The sequence below is a fragment of the Myotis nattereri genome (assembly GCF_964212035.1).
Source record: "Myotis nattereri genome assembly, chromosome: 12".
Classification (NCBI taxonomy): domain Eukaryota; kingdom Metazoa; phylum Chordata; class Mammalia; order Chiroptera; family Vespertilionidae; genus Myotis; species Myotis nattereri.
In genome coordinates this window covers 25108547-25125810 of record NC_138087.1, presented here as the reverse complement: position 1 = coordinate 25125810, position 17264 = coordinate 25108547, and the positions used below count along the sequence as shown (strand labels likewise).

The following is a 17264-nucleotide window of genomic DNA, read 5'->3' as shown; positions in this document are numbered from 1 at the left end:
GTCAAATAATTAGCTTGATTATTTATTAATTATTCCTATGTAATTTGAATATCATTTAATATTTCAGTAAGCAGATTTGAATATGTAAAAATATGGTGAAGCCCAGTTTTTGCACTATGTTTAAAGTTAAAACCTGAAACCCAAAAGCTATTTCCACATTTTATATTGGGGGAGAGGGGGAACATAAAAGGAAATGAAGTTTTATAAGGCATTTTTCCCTTTAAAAAAAAGTCAATTCAGAACATGATTTTAATTATTGTTACACTAACAGAAGAAAAATTGTACCTACCATAAGGAAAGTCTTTGGATTTTCAATTGTGTTGGAATATTATTTGTTCCAGACAATATGAAAACTCTAAAACATGTGTGTCACTTAGAAGTATTCTCACTGAAGCTGAACAATACAATGGACACACAGTCTGTATATCATTCCCTCCTATGGCCAAAGCACTGATATTTCAAGTATCATTAAAATCCCGTTGGAAAATACAGTGAGACAGCTTGTGAATGGGCATTCTATCAGGTGTTTAGAAGAAATAAATAGATAATTTGGTATTCTGGAAAAGTAACTCAGTCTAATACATGCAGTTAACTGCTACGGTAGCATTATCATCACTGAACAACAAAGGGCAGTGTGTTCTGCCAATAGCTTTAGGGTGACCTTTGCAATGCTGACTAGTCCGTCAAGTTCCATCTCTGAGATGCAAGGTATGGACAGGGATGGTTTATTAACTGAGGTAGGAAGTCAAGAGCAGGAACCTCCACAAGGGTAGGCATTTCACATTCAGGTAATGGGGGGATTCCCTTCCTTAAAAAGAGAAGCAGTGTACCATGAGATCAGGCTACTGGTAAACAGACCATATTCTTAGAGCTCTCACCTTCCATGGTGTAGAGACACCCAAGTACTGGAACAGCAATGGCATCTTTTTCCCCTGTCGCAGCATCAGTAAGTGCTGCAATGAAAAGCCAACTGGGCAATGTAAAACGGGATCAATGACTTAAACTCTAGGAATAAAGCTGAATAAGAATGTTGCCATCATCTCAGAGCTTTAAATTGTGATGACTCCTGCTTTATGTGGGGTAGTTCCCAAACACTGCCAACAGGATGAATCCACAGAATTCAAGAGAGCAGCAACATTGGTTCATAAAAAAAGGAATCTGTGCTGAACTGAGAAATCTGTTCAAGGATCACACGTGTAGAGAATCAGCCTTTTTGATTCCTGAAAGGTACTTTTTTTTAATTTATGAAAGTTAACTGTGACTATGGCAAAGTGACATGCTTAAACTTGATATTCTCTTAGGGTTGAGCAGGCTTTGAAGCTCATAATAAACTTGAAATGGTTCTGTGGAATGTTAGGGCTTAATGTAGATGGTGGGTGCCACTGTCATGCCTACACAAAACTATGTCAACCTGGAAATAACTGCATTAACAGCTCCAGGGTATTTAGAATGGAAGGCTTGCCCTTTTCAAGAATTTTACTTTGAACCATAAGAAGACGCTGCATTAAGTTTCCAACTTGTTTAGCACAGCTAAAATTAAAATACTTATTCTGGTTTAGAGAGGCATAATGTTCGCCACCCACTTAGTTCATATTACCTTCACATTAGACCTTTTTTTTTTTTAAAGTATAAACACAGCATAGAGAGAAATGACTGCTTTAAAATAGCCTGGCACATAGAACAATAAAACGATGCATCAAATACCAGGCATAAATGTTATTTTATAAAAATTAACAGCACCTAAAAGGTATATTCTTTTATCCTCCATTCTTCACCACCTTCTTGGTTTGAGTGCTTCCCTCCCCTGTATCAAACATAGTTTATCTAAGTCCCAGTTGAAAGGTTTCTGAAAGTGGTAAGTCATAGCTTCGTTGACACTGAACTTCTAGAACATGGCATACCAATGTCATTCTGACAAACTGACAGATGCTTCGTAACAAGCCGTACCAGTCACCTGATTTACTATAAAACAAACTGTTAATCTCTGATCTTTTCTCCAGTTCAACTCTTCTCTGCCGTTCTGGAAGCAAACCAACAGGTTGCTATGTTTACATGAGAGATGACTCCCTTCTGATTGGTGTCTGATACTATCCAGTGATGCTGCTCAAGACCCTGGACAGAACCTCAGCACACCTAGACCTCATTTGCAGATCATTTTAACAAGATGTTGTTTCCTGTTCCCACGAAAATCAATAACAGGGTGACCTTCCATTTGAAATTCAAACCAATTAATTACCTGTTCTGTTGAAAATGTTGATATCTGATTTGCCTGGAGAATTTCAATTATAAATAGATTATTTCTTTTAAAGAACCCCTTCAAAAACGTTAGATAAACATTGAAAATCTCATCTTATACAATGTAAATGATGTTTTCTTGCACAAATTAGCATGGGGAAGTTTTCCCCTTGCGATCTATCTCCTCCTCATGACATCATAAGTTACAGCAATCCCACAAAGATTCAGGGACAAAAATCCACAGCTTAAAGGTGAGATGAAAAGTTTTTCGTAGTTGAATACAGCTTTTCATCTACATCAATGACTGACATAAATCATGGCATTATTTTCAGAATTTAGAAATCTCCCTTTCTTCCCCTATAATTCTAAAATTCTTACTTTTCTAACCTTTTATTAAAATCCTTTGGCCATTTTCTGTTTTGCTCACATTTTATTTTTTTTATATGTGGATCATAAGGAGAAAAGCTATACATCAAAACTATCAGCACCAGAAATATATTTACTAAACTTTATTTTTAATTGTGTAGGAAAAAAAAGGAAGAATTTGGTTCATCCCAGTGGGGAATTCCCAAGATGAATGATCACATGCAATGAAACTATTATCTTCACCCATTAAAATATTATCTAAAACAGAGGTTTCTATCTGGCCGCCAGTAGGCTGAATAAAGCCTGCAGATGAGTTTTGTTTGGACCACACACTTTAAAAAATATTTGAAAAGGTTGCCAAGATTAAAAAATCAGGATATTTCACATGAAAATCTGGATTTCTGGCTTACCGTTTAGAAAAGGAAAGGAGAATCTCCAAACACTGGGCCTGCATTCCCACCTGCCAACAATTGGCTGGAACTAAGGAGCTGCTACCTTACTGTGGTTGACACAAGAGTTCTGGTCCACCACAGTCCCCACCAGATGGAATTCCACTACTTTAACGTACCTTACTCTCCACATAGCCCTTTTAGGAAACTCCTAATCTTTAAAATGTCATACTACTCCACAGAGAGTTTGCAGTTTGTGGAAGAAAAAGAGGAGATATCTAGGAACAGAGATTTAAAAGTACATATTTCATGGGCTTACACAATGTAAGGCAGGGGGTAGCGATTTTATTTAACATTATAGTTGTTCAATAAAACATACGTGCAAAGCAAAAGAAACTCGTTTTCATAATTAAACATTTTTAAAGAGCAAATCCAGGACTGATGGCCTAGTCTTACACAGTGTTTCAACCAACATTTATTTGCACTGGGTTTAAATCAACCACAGTCTTCTCTGCAGCCCAGAAAAGATGCTCATGTCAGACTTAACTCAGACCTACACTTGTTCGTTCACATGTTAACACTTCCGCACTTCCCTTCTAGAAAGATCATGTACTTAAGTGAAAACTGACCCTAATATGAAAATAGAATACATCTTCAAGGTAAATTTTAAAAGTCAACATTGAGGATACATGAATATTATCATAGCAAATACTCATCTTTACTGGCTCCACATGTACACCACAATCTGACGTTTATACTTATATTAAATAGACATTATTGCAGGTTCAAATGACCTCAAAAGTCACGGCATATTTCCTTAAAAATGATTATTACCTAAAAGCAGATGTCTATGACAAAGTCACCCTGAACTACTTGCTTTTTTTCTTAACTGAAAGCAAATGCAAGAGGAAAAAAATCTTTTAAATTTCACTATTTTTAATCAACTGCAACAGCACAGTATTTCTACCTATTAGCAGATTTTATAAACAAATCAAAAGCACCCTATTTTAGCCCAGGAAAGAAAGAACCTTTTCTGCTTCATCCAAGTATATTGACAGGCAATCTCGGATGTACTATGCAGTATAGAGATGTGCTAAATAAGCTATGATCAGACATATTCCAACTTATTAAAAAGAGTAAAATTTAAATCAACTTTAGTATAGTGCTTTGAAATTATGTTTCATCATTGGCCCACACTCTTGAAAGATTATTTTTTAATTAGGTGTTTCCTTCCTAAGAGAGAAGCATTTTTCTCCCATTTCTACCTTAAGAAAGAAACCCTTGAACATATGCCAAATTTACTTCAAAATCAGACTTTAATCCCCAAATTCTCTTGATTCTTAAAAAACTTGAACAACTTTAAGTAACAATTCAAAAAATCATTACGATCGTGCTTCATTCCATGACTCCCAGTTGAATAGGAAAGGAGAAAATGCCATTAAGTATGAGCTCTATAAATACAGTTCAGGGCCTGATATCTGAATGACGATATATGATATATTCCTTATGGGAAGCATTTTTCCTTAATATCCATTATGTTTGAAATTTGAGCAATCAGAAGCAGACACCTGGAACTCCATTATTCATTTGCCTCTCCCACCCCTTTTATACTTCCATCTCTAAGGTGTTTCCCTGAAGAGATGATCCTGAGGGATGGCATGTTCAAATCACTTTCTTTAAAACAACTTGGTACAATCTAAGACTAAACTTATTCTCTTTCTTCTTTAATTGTGTAGCTTTAGGAAAAAAATGAGGACCTCAAATAATTAATGAGTAAAATGGTAAAAAAAAAAAAAGTAAGTTAGACATGAATTCTTGCAAAGGTGTAATTCATTATACTCATGTTGATCTATCTATTGTAATATTTTATGAAGGGAATTTTATGGGAAATAAAAAAGAACCCACATACTCACAATTAATTCCCACCCAAGATGACCGAAGCTTTAAGCTGGTCTGGTGAGGTTCCCATCATGGCAGCTGACTGGGAGGTAGTTCTAGAAGACTCCTGAGCTGTTATGTTTATTTGCACTTTATAGTTTTAAGTGGAAAAATGAAGAGTGAGGTAATGAATGCTTCATAACATTTAACCTGTGTTCTTTGGGGATTAAAGAATTGGGATCACTTAACTCCTTCCTTATTTCTATTAATCTCCAATGTCTAGAAAAGGGTATCTCAAGCCAGGCTTATGTTAAGGCTCATTTCAGCACTCTGCATTTGTAAAAAATAAAATGAGACCAAAAGTACAAGAATACTGGCACATATGGAAAAACAGGTTATCAGAATATTCAAAAGGCAGGCAGCAGTCCATTTATTAAGAAATCATTTAAAATAACTATTTGTACAAGTTAAAATAACTAACTTATCACTTTTTACCTAAAGGGCGTTTTTAATATAATGAACATCCAAAACTTCTCTAGTCATGAGAAAACCTGGAATATATTATATACGCATGAATGTGGCCCAGGATGCAGGATATGAGATGGGCTTGCTATCAACAGATTAACACTTCATTTTCATTACTCTAATCTCACCACAGGTTGTGAACACTCTTTTTCTTATTTGAACAACAATGGTGTACGAAAAACCAAGCTGGCAGGCAGGCGGGGTTCATTAAACGCCTAAGGCCTTTATCCCCATAACACATCTCACCTGGACCACGCCAGGGTTTGGGCTTCCAGTCTGGCTACTGAAACAAGTTCTCCCAGATGTTGGACTTCTCTTTCTATCCTTCCTACTGAATTTAAAATAAACATCAAAAATAAAGTAAAACTGGAAACGTTCTTTTCCACAATAAACTCTGTTTAGTAGATTAGAGAGTTGGTGATATATTTTAAGATTTATTCAGTCCCATAACTGAGTTCCAAAGTTGTCCTAGAAAACAAAACAACGGCAAGAAAAAATAGCTGGGAAGGGAAATGATGAGACATTTGAAGTTTGAGTCAAAGGTATCTCTCCCCTGGATTCGTTTTTAACTTATTTGAAAAGAAGTACAGTTTCTCACTGGCTGAAAAATGACAATAATTTACAACGTAAGAATCAACCTCTCTATTTCCCAATGAATGACACTGAGCCCCACCAAAAAGCTATGCTCCAAGAGGAAATCGGTTACGAAGTGTAAGGAATCATTCAAATGAGATTCCTAAAATATAGAATTCCTTTGTAGGGTGAGCCAATCCACACACTCACTGCATTTGAGGCAGCCATTAACAATTGCTCAACAAACCTAGAAAAAAATCACTTAATTCCCACAACCAACCAAGGAATATGTGTAGACTTTCTGCATATCTGGGTTCCACATATAAGGGTATCACATGACAATGTCTGATTTTTACTATTTTCAATAGCAAGAGAGTAAAAGTCTTCCCACAAAGTCTAGAGCCGGGCTCTGGTTTGGGTTCTTTCTGGTACTCTAATAATACTTATACCTAAAAAAGAAAGAATAAAAGAAAAGTGGCATTAGATAAAGCAGCAGATAACCTAGCTGACTCTGGAGTTAGGTTCTGACATGAGATTAGTGAACAGAATATTTGCATTCTCACTAAAGGGACACTTTCGTGAATATGTTCAGTGTATAATTATTCTCCCATATCTTGTCAATGGCCTCCCTCCATGTCCACTGCTCTCTGGCACTGGCAGAGGGCACAGTGGTGGGCAGCTTTCTTTACTTATGCCTGATTAGGTGCCCCAAATAGCCATCCTAATGATTTAAGTCAATGAAATCTCTCTTGCTTAAAGTGTAATGGAAGAAAAGAAATTCTTAAAACCCACCAATGAAGGTTCTCATTTTAATATTAGTTTTGCTATTATATTGAGCCAACTGAAAGTAATTATTTTTGGCATGTAAAATATTCATTATCCTGAAATTTTTATTTCCAAAACCCCCCACCCAGTTCAGGCACTCTGATCAAATATGAGTCCTAAAGAACTGTCTAGAGAACAAATAGCCACTAAAAGACACCTTAATAAAGTTGAAAAATTCATGACAGTCACACAAAAGCACAGCAGGTACAATACGAAAAGCTATGTCTTTCCCATATAGCATGACATTTTTAATCTTGTCAACTTTAACAATCTCTCTGCCGTGTAAGACAATGAGTTAAAATTTATTAAATACAAAACAGTAGTGAACATGCATTGTGCTATGTATACTGCATGATTTAAATTTCAATTTCATAATGCCACCCATTAATATTCTCCCTGCCATCATTTCGATTCCTTTTTTACATGTTTCAGTTAACTCATTAAATAACTGCAGCTTGTCTCAAAGACTCATACCTTCAACCTATTGAAGGGAAACTTTACAGGATTCCCTTCTTCTAAGGAAATGCTCTCTCTTGTATAGATGGAAGTTTAACTGTACAAAATGATAAATCCAAGAATTACTTTTAAAAGAGAGAGAGAGAGAGAGAAGAGAAATAGAAAAGCAAAACCTCTTTTCAGTTAAGTACTCTCTGACTCAGGCGAAGGATCAAATTGAGCTGCCTTTCAGCGCCTTTGAATGATAAGCCTGGGCCCCTGGTTACACGTTTTTATCACGCCCTTACTTAAAGAACCCTTACATAGCAAACGCGGGACAGTCCTCCTGTCAGCAGTTACACACGGAGGACCACATCAGAGGATGGCACCTCTTTCCTGTAACTCTGCCAAATGACAGACTGGCAAAAGATGCCGTATTCAATAACTCTTACATTTCAGGTGCCTTTCAATTCCTTTATGTTAGGGCAAAAAGAGCCAGTGAAAGTAAGGAGAAATTCAGAAAAAGAGAGATGAGCTGAATGGAGAAGAAAGAAAGAAAGAAATCAGGTCTAGGGGCACAGGAAAAGGAAGAAAGAACAGACTAACCATGTATTTGGGTCATTAAGTAAATTGCTGCCAACCAAAGAGAAGTGAGATTTAAATCATATCTCCCCCCTCAACAACACACAAATCTTAAGACAGTAGCAAAATCATACTGCAGTCCAATATTATTGAGTAAATAAGATGTCAGATATGCTCAAGAGAATCTATGTTTCAATGAGTAACTTCCTACTGTTCAAGATAATTTTCATTTTCTTAACAGCGAGAAATGAAAAACTGATGGGCTAATTAAAGAAAAACAAAAGGATATTATTTTGTTGTTAAAGGATCAATTCCTTTTTGTTAATTGGAATGATGATTAATAAGCTAAGAATCTGATTTCTAAGCAAGCTGGCTTGAGTAATGCATTGTTTTTCCACAAGCATTTCCATGAAGGAAGGCTCTGTGAATGAAGAAATGATACAGGGCTCCCTCTCTTCTCCTGATCTCTGACTCCGCAGCGTGAAATGCTTCACAGAGTGTTTAAACAGAAGGGCACTGCACACTGTTCTCACCCAAATGAACGCCAGCCATAAATTTTTCACCTTAGGGTTTAATGTATACCATGAAATTTGCTAGACTTCCTACAAGGAATGTACAAATTAGAAAAGAATCAATACTGTTATTTTTCCTGTTCTCTAAACTTTCTTTTAAACCTGGGAAAGGAGAAGACAGGACAGGTCACGCTCGGTGAGATGTGGGTACCTTGGATATCACAGCCCCAGGTATCATTCTGGGGATGTCATAGGCACATAATAAAACTTAGCGCTTGTGTTGCTCAGAATGTTTCTTCATATTATTTTTCTCACCTGTTTACTAGTTTATCTTACAGGAAAAAGATTCCCTCTTTTACACAATGCTTTGCTTGTGTGCCAGGAGATAGAGTGTTAATCCTGAATTATGGCTCCTTTCCTTTATTTCTCTAATGCTTAAAAATAGATGTCAAAGTTCCCTGAAAGGGACTTTGAACTCCCCCTCTCCTCCTCTCCAGTCCTTCAGTAGATGAGGATCACCAAGCAAAATGTGGAAGCCAGCTGCTTTTCGGGAAATAAAAATGGCATCAGCTTTGGCAGACAGGGGTGACATCAATCATTTTCTACAATCCTCACACAATCTTCTGGCCAGGGCCTAGAGAAGGGTGGTTATGTAGTGGCAAAAACATACCATGAAATGTAGGAGAGGGTTTTCACGTGGTGGAGAATTCATCCTACGCATATAGCAAACCAGGCTCCAAACCTCATGAGAAAGGAAATCTTGGAACCATTATATTCCATGTTCTTTGGACAATAACAAGCAAGGGGTTTCAGAGAAAATGTCTCTCACTGAAAAAGTCATCCCATGATTCACTCTTTTCTCCCTACTACCACAAAGTTCCCTGACAATATTCTGTGTGTTGGGGGGGGGGGGGTGGGGGAAGCAATGAGTTAATTCCTAGATCAATTCAAACACTATGATTCAAATTATGGGCATGAGCTAAAAGCAAATTACAGTTTCTTCTGTCATTCCTTTTGCTATATACATTCTACTCAAGAGTCCCAAGTTGAGAAAAGACCTCTTTTCAGCTATAGAGTCATCGTTAGCTATTCATGTTTATAAGGCAAAGCCTCTCTAAAGCTTTGCAGACTGATAAGGGTGGAGGCCCAATGTAACTTTGTTTAAGTGAGTGTGTGTCATGCATATAAGGTGGGAAGGGAGCAGCACTAGAATTCTTGTTTCTCATTGAAGTGGATTACGCCAACTCACTATCTGTAACGGTCTGTTCCTTTGGAATCAGCTCCCTGTGTCACAACGACCTGGCAAACTCGAATGCTTTCACTATCACTGGAGTCCTTGCAATCCTGCGTTGGCTGTGACCCATTCACTTTTGCCCCAACTTCTCAGAGATGCCTTACTCAGCATCTAATTAGTTAGGGAGGATTTGCCGCAGCTCTTAACCCTGACATAGGAGTGGGAGTATGTGCTGCTGTGGTAGCCCAAATCTGTCCTGTCACTACATTAATCAGATTTCCATAAAGGCATGCATGAATAATTGGATTTATCAGTGAATGTTAACTTACACTCATAAATATAATTATTTAAAAAAATAACTGCAATTATAGATAAGATATCTGCACCTTTAGGGATTTGTTTTTCAACTGTGGTTACCTGACTCACCTTAGCAAAAGGCTTTACAAATTATATAGACACACAGTACCAGTCTGCAGATGACAGAAAGATGAGAAAAATAATTTCAAAATGATCACCTACTATGTTCAAATTCCCTTAGCATACCATGTTGAAAATAAACTTGAAATTTGTGGACAGGTTTTAAGGTATACATCATACACATCTGAGAATATGTGCATGTTTCACTTGCATTAACATGTATCTAAATACCACCTATGTGACCTACTGCTGATCGATCCATTGCTACTTCCCCAATGCATTACCAATTAGGCAGTATCTGTTAAGTGAAGTCCGCATGCTACACACAGACTTCCACAAGCACCTGTCTCTATGCTACAATTTGTATTGTAACAATTACCCAAATATTCCTATTTTCATGTTACATTATCAGAGTGTATGTTAAGAATTATATTTGAATATATGTCTACAGTTGAAACTTCAAAATAAAACCTAATATCACTCAAATTAGAGAGAGGAACTAAACAGGAGGTAGGAGAGCAGCCTCGTAATGCAACAGGCAGAAATTACATGCCTCCTAATATAATATAAATATTTATTTCAGCATCACAACCATAAGTTTGGTCAATTTAATCCTTTTAAAAAAATAAGACATGATCACTAAAACACACCAACTGTAAGAAGAGGAGTAAGAAGGGAGGAGGAAAAAGTGCAGAAACCTAGGGATGGATGAAGCCTGGCAGTGAAAGTCATTTTCAAAGACCATTAACTAGCAGCTGCTTTACTCAGGGCTCTGATGAAATAAGAATATACATCCTATGTTAAAAGAGATGTCTGCATGAGTGGGATGGAGTTTAGAATAAAAATATATTGTATGAACTACCAAAAAGAATCAAACCACAGTAAACAATTAAACACCTTGACTTCTGGGGGGAAATGACACACGTGCCTTTTAAACTGTTAGTGAATAAACACTCAAATTATTTAGGGGATAGGGTAAGAAATCAGACAAAACCACTATTTCCAATTTAAACTATAGTTTCAACAAAATGAAACTCTGTTTGCCTAAATGAACAGAAAGAACTAAGAGACTACTGGGAGAAAATTTCGTATCAAACATTCTTTAAAATTCATTCCAGGAACAGGAATGTCATTATATACTTCTTACAATACATTTTATTTATCATTTCTCTGAAATGTGCTAGATTTTATATCAGTAAGAAAGTTTGCTTTACTCTCTCCTATCTCTGGTGAGCAGATGCTCTGGCATTAGTGTAAATCGTTGATTTAATTTTTAGCTTTCTTGGTTTGCCCCTCACCTATCTAGGAAATTATTTCTCTGGTGATAACTAACACATCATGCTAATGAGAGAATCTAGTGCACAATAGAAAAAAATGTCACTATTAATAATATTTGCATGAAGTTAAATAAAGCAACTGTAAGAGAATGTCAGACAGTGTTCTTTAATAAGACACAGTTTCACAATGAAATTATGTTGTTAATTGTGTTACATCATTGGGTGAATCCTAAATTACTACATAATGATGCACACAGTCATTTATAATTCTAACTTAGTATTTCACTCATGTCTGAAAAGAGACCTTATTAAGGAATCTACATTTTATTTGCAAAGGTTAAATATACCTCACCAATAATTAAAGGAAAATGCCTCTGGTAATGTAAACGGGTAAAATGTGGGCTATAGCCATTTACCTGTTTCATTTCTGAAAAGATTTCAAAATATATTAGATTTGCATCCCTTGTGGTACCTACAAAAAAATTTATATGCTAGTCTCTCAAATACAAAACATTTTAGAAAAACCACCTCTTAAAACCTGATTTTTTTAAAAAAAACAACAAACCCCAACACTTCCAAAAGCAGGCCTTATTTTCTGCTTTTAACAAAAACTTCATGAGGTTAAAATAGGCAAAATAACGTTCTGGACTCCAGGAGATTAACAGAGAGGATGAGTAAAGTGTTTCTGGTCATTCTCGGCCTGTCACTGATCAAAGTAACCCAAGTAAGAACTCCCTTTACTAAGTCAAGAGTCACGCCCTTTAAGGGTTATCAAATATTTGTCTGTATGGAAAAAAATTATCCCTTTTGAAAAAATCATAATGGAATATGGGAGAAAACTATGGAGAGGCAGAAAAATGCACTCAAATTGTTATATCTCGAACTTTAGGAGAACATCCTTAATTCCACCAAATCTAAATTGGCTTCACATTGTGCTATCTTTTTGTCAGTATTAGACAGACTGAAAGATTTATAAGCAGATTCAACTTTACTCACACAAAACAAAAGACAAAGATGTTTACATCTCTACCTCCTAATTTACCTGTAAAAGACAAACCTAGATTATTAAATTTCAGTATGCATGACACTTTTTCTACTACAACTTGTGCTGTAGTTAAATAATACTGATGGTGAATTCTCTTTAACTCAATTTTGATAACAACTAGTCTCCTCTAATATTTAATGAAATAATCAGGTAAATCTTAAAGTTTTTATGTTATTACAGAAAACTTTGAAATAAAAAACATACCCAATAAATTTTATGTCAAAAGCTATAACAGTTATTTTTTTCTTAAAAATTACAATCATAATAGAAAAATCTTTTTACTGTCAGCAATAAGATATACAGGATTTTGCATACTTGATTAAACTGGACAAACTTTTACTTGCAGTAAGACAATAGCTGGCTAATGTTTTTTTATATTGAAACTAATATTCCTTTGAAACTGTTGAATTCAAGAGATATCAGTTTTAAAAAAGTGTCTTTCTTGCACACACACACACACACACCTACATACACACACTCTAAATCAGCATTGCTGATGAACTATAGTTAAGGAAAATAAACATGGTAAAACATGCACAGCACATATATTTTTTAGATTTACACATTGTTGAATTTAAGCTTACACAATATTTATACAAACTAAAATGTCACCCTGAAGGAGAAAAAAACACCACACGTGTAAATTCATACCCTCTCTTACATGTTTTCCAAAAATGCACAGGAGGTAAACATACAGTAACCAGAAGAGAAAAAGAGGGGGGAGTCGCTCACTGTATCAAAACCAAAAAATGAAACAAAATATAGTTAAATCACAACACTTTTTAAATTTTTCATTTCTCCCTTTATTGTACTACTGTTTAGTAAATAGTATAATTAATATTATAGTTTTATATAACATCATTATGCATCAATTCCCTCCCTATATTTCTACCATGTTTATATAGTCACTGAAGCTCACTATGACACATGCATACACACATGCACACACAAAATAGACCTTTAAATACCCACAAAATCAAATGGCTGGGTCAAATACGTCAGAATAGCTTAGTTGTACAAGTCTCTCTGAGAGATTTCAAATTATTTTCCTAATTCTGTTCCATCATTTATATAATTTACTTTTATTCGTGTGTTTTTAAGCTAAAATGTTTTCCACAACTTAATGTCTCTTTAGATTCAAATCTACTTGAAAATGGGCTAGTGCCAAAGAAGCAATCTAACACCATCTATGTGGTTCAATAGCCATTTATCAATTGATCATTATCTCTATCTGGTTTTATTAACTCTTTTCTAGCTAGAGGGAGACCTAAACCAATTTTCCCTTTCAACACACACACACACACACCCTGACCTCCACTAACTCACTCAAAACCCTAAAGGTAACATCTAATTTTTAAAGCGTGGCACAAGTTATTTGGTCCTAAGGTCAGTGAAAACACACTGTGTTCCAACCACAAACAGAGCCACCCAGGCAGGGATATGCCTCAGAAGCACACCTCTCAAAGCACACTGCAAAGACAAGGAGTATCTCTGGGAGGAAATGAACTTAACTTGCAAGAATGGGAAACTGCACATACAGAGTTGCTTATTGGGTTTATGTTGATTGCATTTAAACCCCAGCTTACCGTATCAGCAGTAATCAGGGTCCCTCTACAGGATATGTCAAAATACACCTTATTCAAATGCATTTATCCTTTCTAGAATTCTGTGATCAAACTGTTCGCTAGCGATCTGCTACAAAACCCTGGCTCTGTGCTCAATCTTCTGCAGATGGATTTATAAACTTATGGTTGTTCATAAGCCTAGCAAATTGTTCTCTTTCCTTCACTATCAATACTTTTAAAAATCTAAATTAATTCAACAAAATATTTCATTCTCATGAACTCTTACAAACAAAACAGGTTTTTTTTTCTTCTTAAAGAAAGCAGTTATATTTTTTTTAAATGAGTGAAACAATATCAATTTCTTAACCGTCATCTGCTTCAAATCCAAGTATTTGTCAGTGATCCTTTCGTGCTGCGTGGATGATAATATCACACTAACTCTGGCTTTGTGTAAAGGGTTTGGTGCAGGCTTTTGAAAAGCGTCTAAGACGTGTCTGGGAGGGAGGCACCAGGGAACTTCCCTCCCTCGCTTGAGCACAGTCCAAGATGAAAGTTTCTGGGTTGTTTCCCTTTGCTTCCTCTCACCCTCGCTCCCCCTCGGAGCCGCAGAGCCAGCAATTGTGCAAGAGGAGCCGAGCGCGCAGGGCGCGTATCACGGAGCGCATGGTACAAGCCGCCGGCTCGGTGATTAATTATCAGTAGCCGCTGGCCTCGCACTAACACCTAGCTTTCCCGGCAGGGCCAGCACACCCAGCCGCCGCCAGCTCGGCCGGACGGAGGAGAGGCTCTGGGGAGGACGCCGCGGCTGCTCCGGAGTGTGAGTGCGCCGGCGGGCGGGCGGGCGGGCGCACGGAGCCGGACCGGGACCGGAGCCGGAGCCGGAGCCGGAGCCGGCGGGGAGCGCAGGAGCTAGCGGAGGCGGGCGGGCAGCAGGCGGCGGGCAGAGGAGCTGGGACCGGCCGGCACAGCCCGCCACGCACGCCGCCTTCTCCAGCGACCCTGGGCGCTGGCAGCGATCCCTGCATAGCCTCCTGTCCTCAGGTCGGAGTTCCAGCTGCTTCCAGCCCCAGCAAGTCAGCTGGGCTGGACGGAGGGGGCCCTACATTTTGTCACTGTTGGGCTGGAGAACCTCCTCTCAGATAGCAGATACTTTGATGAAGTGATTAATACAGATAGAAAGATACATTTGTCGGGTGGTGGCTTTTAGAAAAAAATTTTAACAGAAAACAAAGAAATTGTCTTCTCTTGACCCAGGCTGTACTGTGAAACTTTGCAACAAATGCCTTTGCTTTCTTTTACTTCAGTAGCCTTTCCCCCTTTTTCTTTTAAGGAGCCCTTAGGGAAACCATGAAGTAACCCTGCACATTCCAGTAACACAGTTATGACAAAATAGAGCCCAAGTATGAAGTGATCAATTTTTTTTGTAAATGTTAAGAAAGAAAAACAGCAGAAACAAAAGTGCACATAACAATTCAAGATTTCTTTAAAAAAAAAAAAAAAGAAAGAAAGAAAGTAACTTACCTGTTGGGACATTCTGAATAAAAGGTTAGTATCAGCGTTTTGCCATGTCCCCATGAACCCTGGTTCAGCCGCAGTCGTTCTGGTTCCGAACTGCATGGAGTTGTCAGTACAGGAGTCTCTTAAAGTCAAGTCTCTTGCCCTCTTTGGCTCTCTGTCTCTCTGTGTCTCTCTTTCTCTCACATCCACTTCTGCCTCTTCTGACTGAAAAGTGAAGGTGGATTTTTTGAGCCTCTTGGCAGCCAGTAGCAGAAGTGTAGTGTAGTTAAGAAGCTGGCTGAACTGTGCATTTCATTTGGGAAGGGGGAGACCTGGGGGAGGGAGGGGGTCCGAGCTTCTTTCGCACCTTCTGCACAGATACCCCTATCATTTATGCATAGATTGTGACTCCCCGAGCTTGCCTTTGCTCAGTTTAACAGCTGCCTGTCAGGTGTGCAGGCAGCACTCGAGACCCAACCATCAGCTTCAAACTCTCAGCCACTGCATGTCATTGGATAGCAGAGCTAAGAGTCAACTGCACCGTTCCACTGTCAGGCACCAAATGACACCCTGCACGAACCCCTCTCCAGACACACTGAGAGATACACACTTCTGCACGCTCCAAGCAGCACCACGATCTCAGACCGACGGTGCACGGGGTGAGGAGAAGCTGGGGCCCTTCCCAGGGAATTTCCCCCAACAATGCTTTCAGGTATAACATGCAGTATCTGGCATCAGCCTTTGCTTTAACATTTGTAAACTGCTATGCTTAAACATTATTTTTTTTCTAGTTATACTAGGAGAAAGAAAAATAGTTGGATGTAAGAGAATGTAAAATTGGCTCAGTTGTTGTCAAAATGTTAACTCCTAAAAGTCATATAGTATGTGCTGGGCTATTTATAACCACAATTCAACTCCAAGAGAAAATAATATACATAGGGACCTAACTTTACACTCTAGGAAGTAAATAAACTTAGCAGTTTTTTAACATGGAAGATGCACAGTAAACATTTGCAAAATACATACATGTATACTACTTAATGTCCAGTACCTCAGGTCATTCATTAATAACTAAATTGGATGTTAAGTAATAAGAAATTGAATGACAAAGGAAAAAAGTATACCTTTTCTTAAAGTTCAAAAGTAGAGAAAAGTCCTTTGTGAAAGTTCCTGGATGAAGCATCTACAATATCCTTTCAAATCATAAAAAAAAGAAAAAGATGAAGAAAAAAAAAATCCTGTCCCATTTCAGGCAAAAAGTAATGACTATAAAATTCCATTTTTCACTCAACATCTCTATGGAAAATTCTATAACATTTTCCTGCCTGATGAAATATAACCTCCGATAGCATGTCATATTCTTAATTAAACTAGTTTTTAAAAGAAAACATCTATTTATTAGATAGTATTTATCGTGCCCTATTTATGGAAAAGCAGAACTGAACAGAATGCACTGTACATAAACAGTGACTTCCAAATGGAAAGCTATATTCATGTCATCTCATAAAAGTAGTCAGCAGGAAAAAGCCATCCTTCCTCAACTTAAAATGTAAGGAACATTAATCTTCAACCACCTACAAATATCGAGGACAAATGTACCACTCTCCTTGCTCCTTCTTAAACTGAAGAATAACAATAAACCTTACTCTCTGAAACAACAAAAGAAACAGAAAAGAGCTTCAATGGCAGCTCTGTGTCATTAGTGGACAATGAGAAAAGATGAGAAAACGTACACTATGTTGACACAAATGTGCCTTCCCCTCTAGAACCAACATCTCCTGAAAGCTTTTCTGTTAAACTTCCCTCCGGTTCACCACCATTAAGCACAAAAAAGTCTCAAAAGCAGCAAATTCAATATCTGAGAAGAAGCAAACAAGAACCCAAAGAATTGTTGCCTTAAAATATATTA

At 37.4% G+C, this 17264-nt stretch overlaps 1 protein-coding gene across 4 annotated transcripts in view; it reads right to left on the bottom strand.

The window, feature by feature from the left end:
• Positions 1-17264, bottom strand: part of BNC2 (basonuclin zinc finger protein 2) — a gene marked incomplete at its 5' end in the record, with an annotated part of 427294 nt that overhangs the window by 277457 nt on the left and 132573 nt on the right. For 2 of the 4 annotated variants that reach the window (XM_081103987.1, XM_081103990.1), the window contains one exon: positions 15380-15580. In XM_081103987.1, the coding sequence (XP_080960113.1) occupies positions 15380-15580 (201 nt within the window). Of the gene's footprint in view, positions 1-15379; positions 15581-17264 lie in introns of those variants that run through there. The other 2 variants (XM_081103989.1, XM_081103988.1) reach the window with 2 other exon arrangements.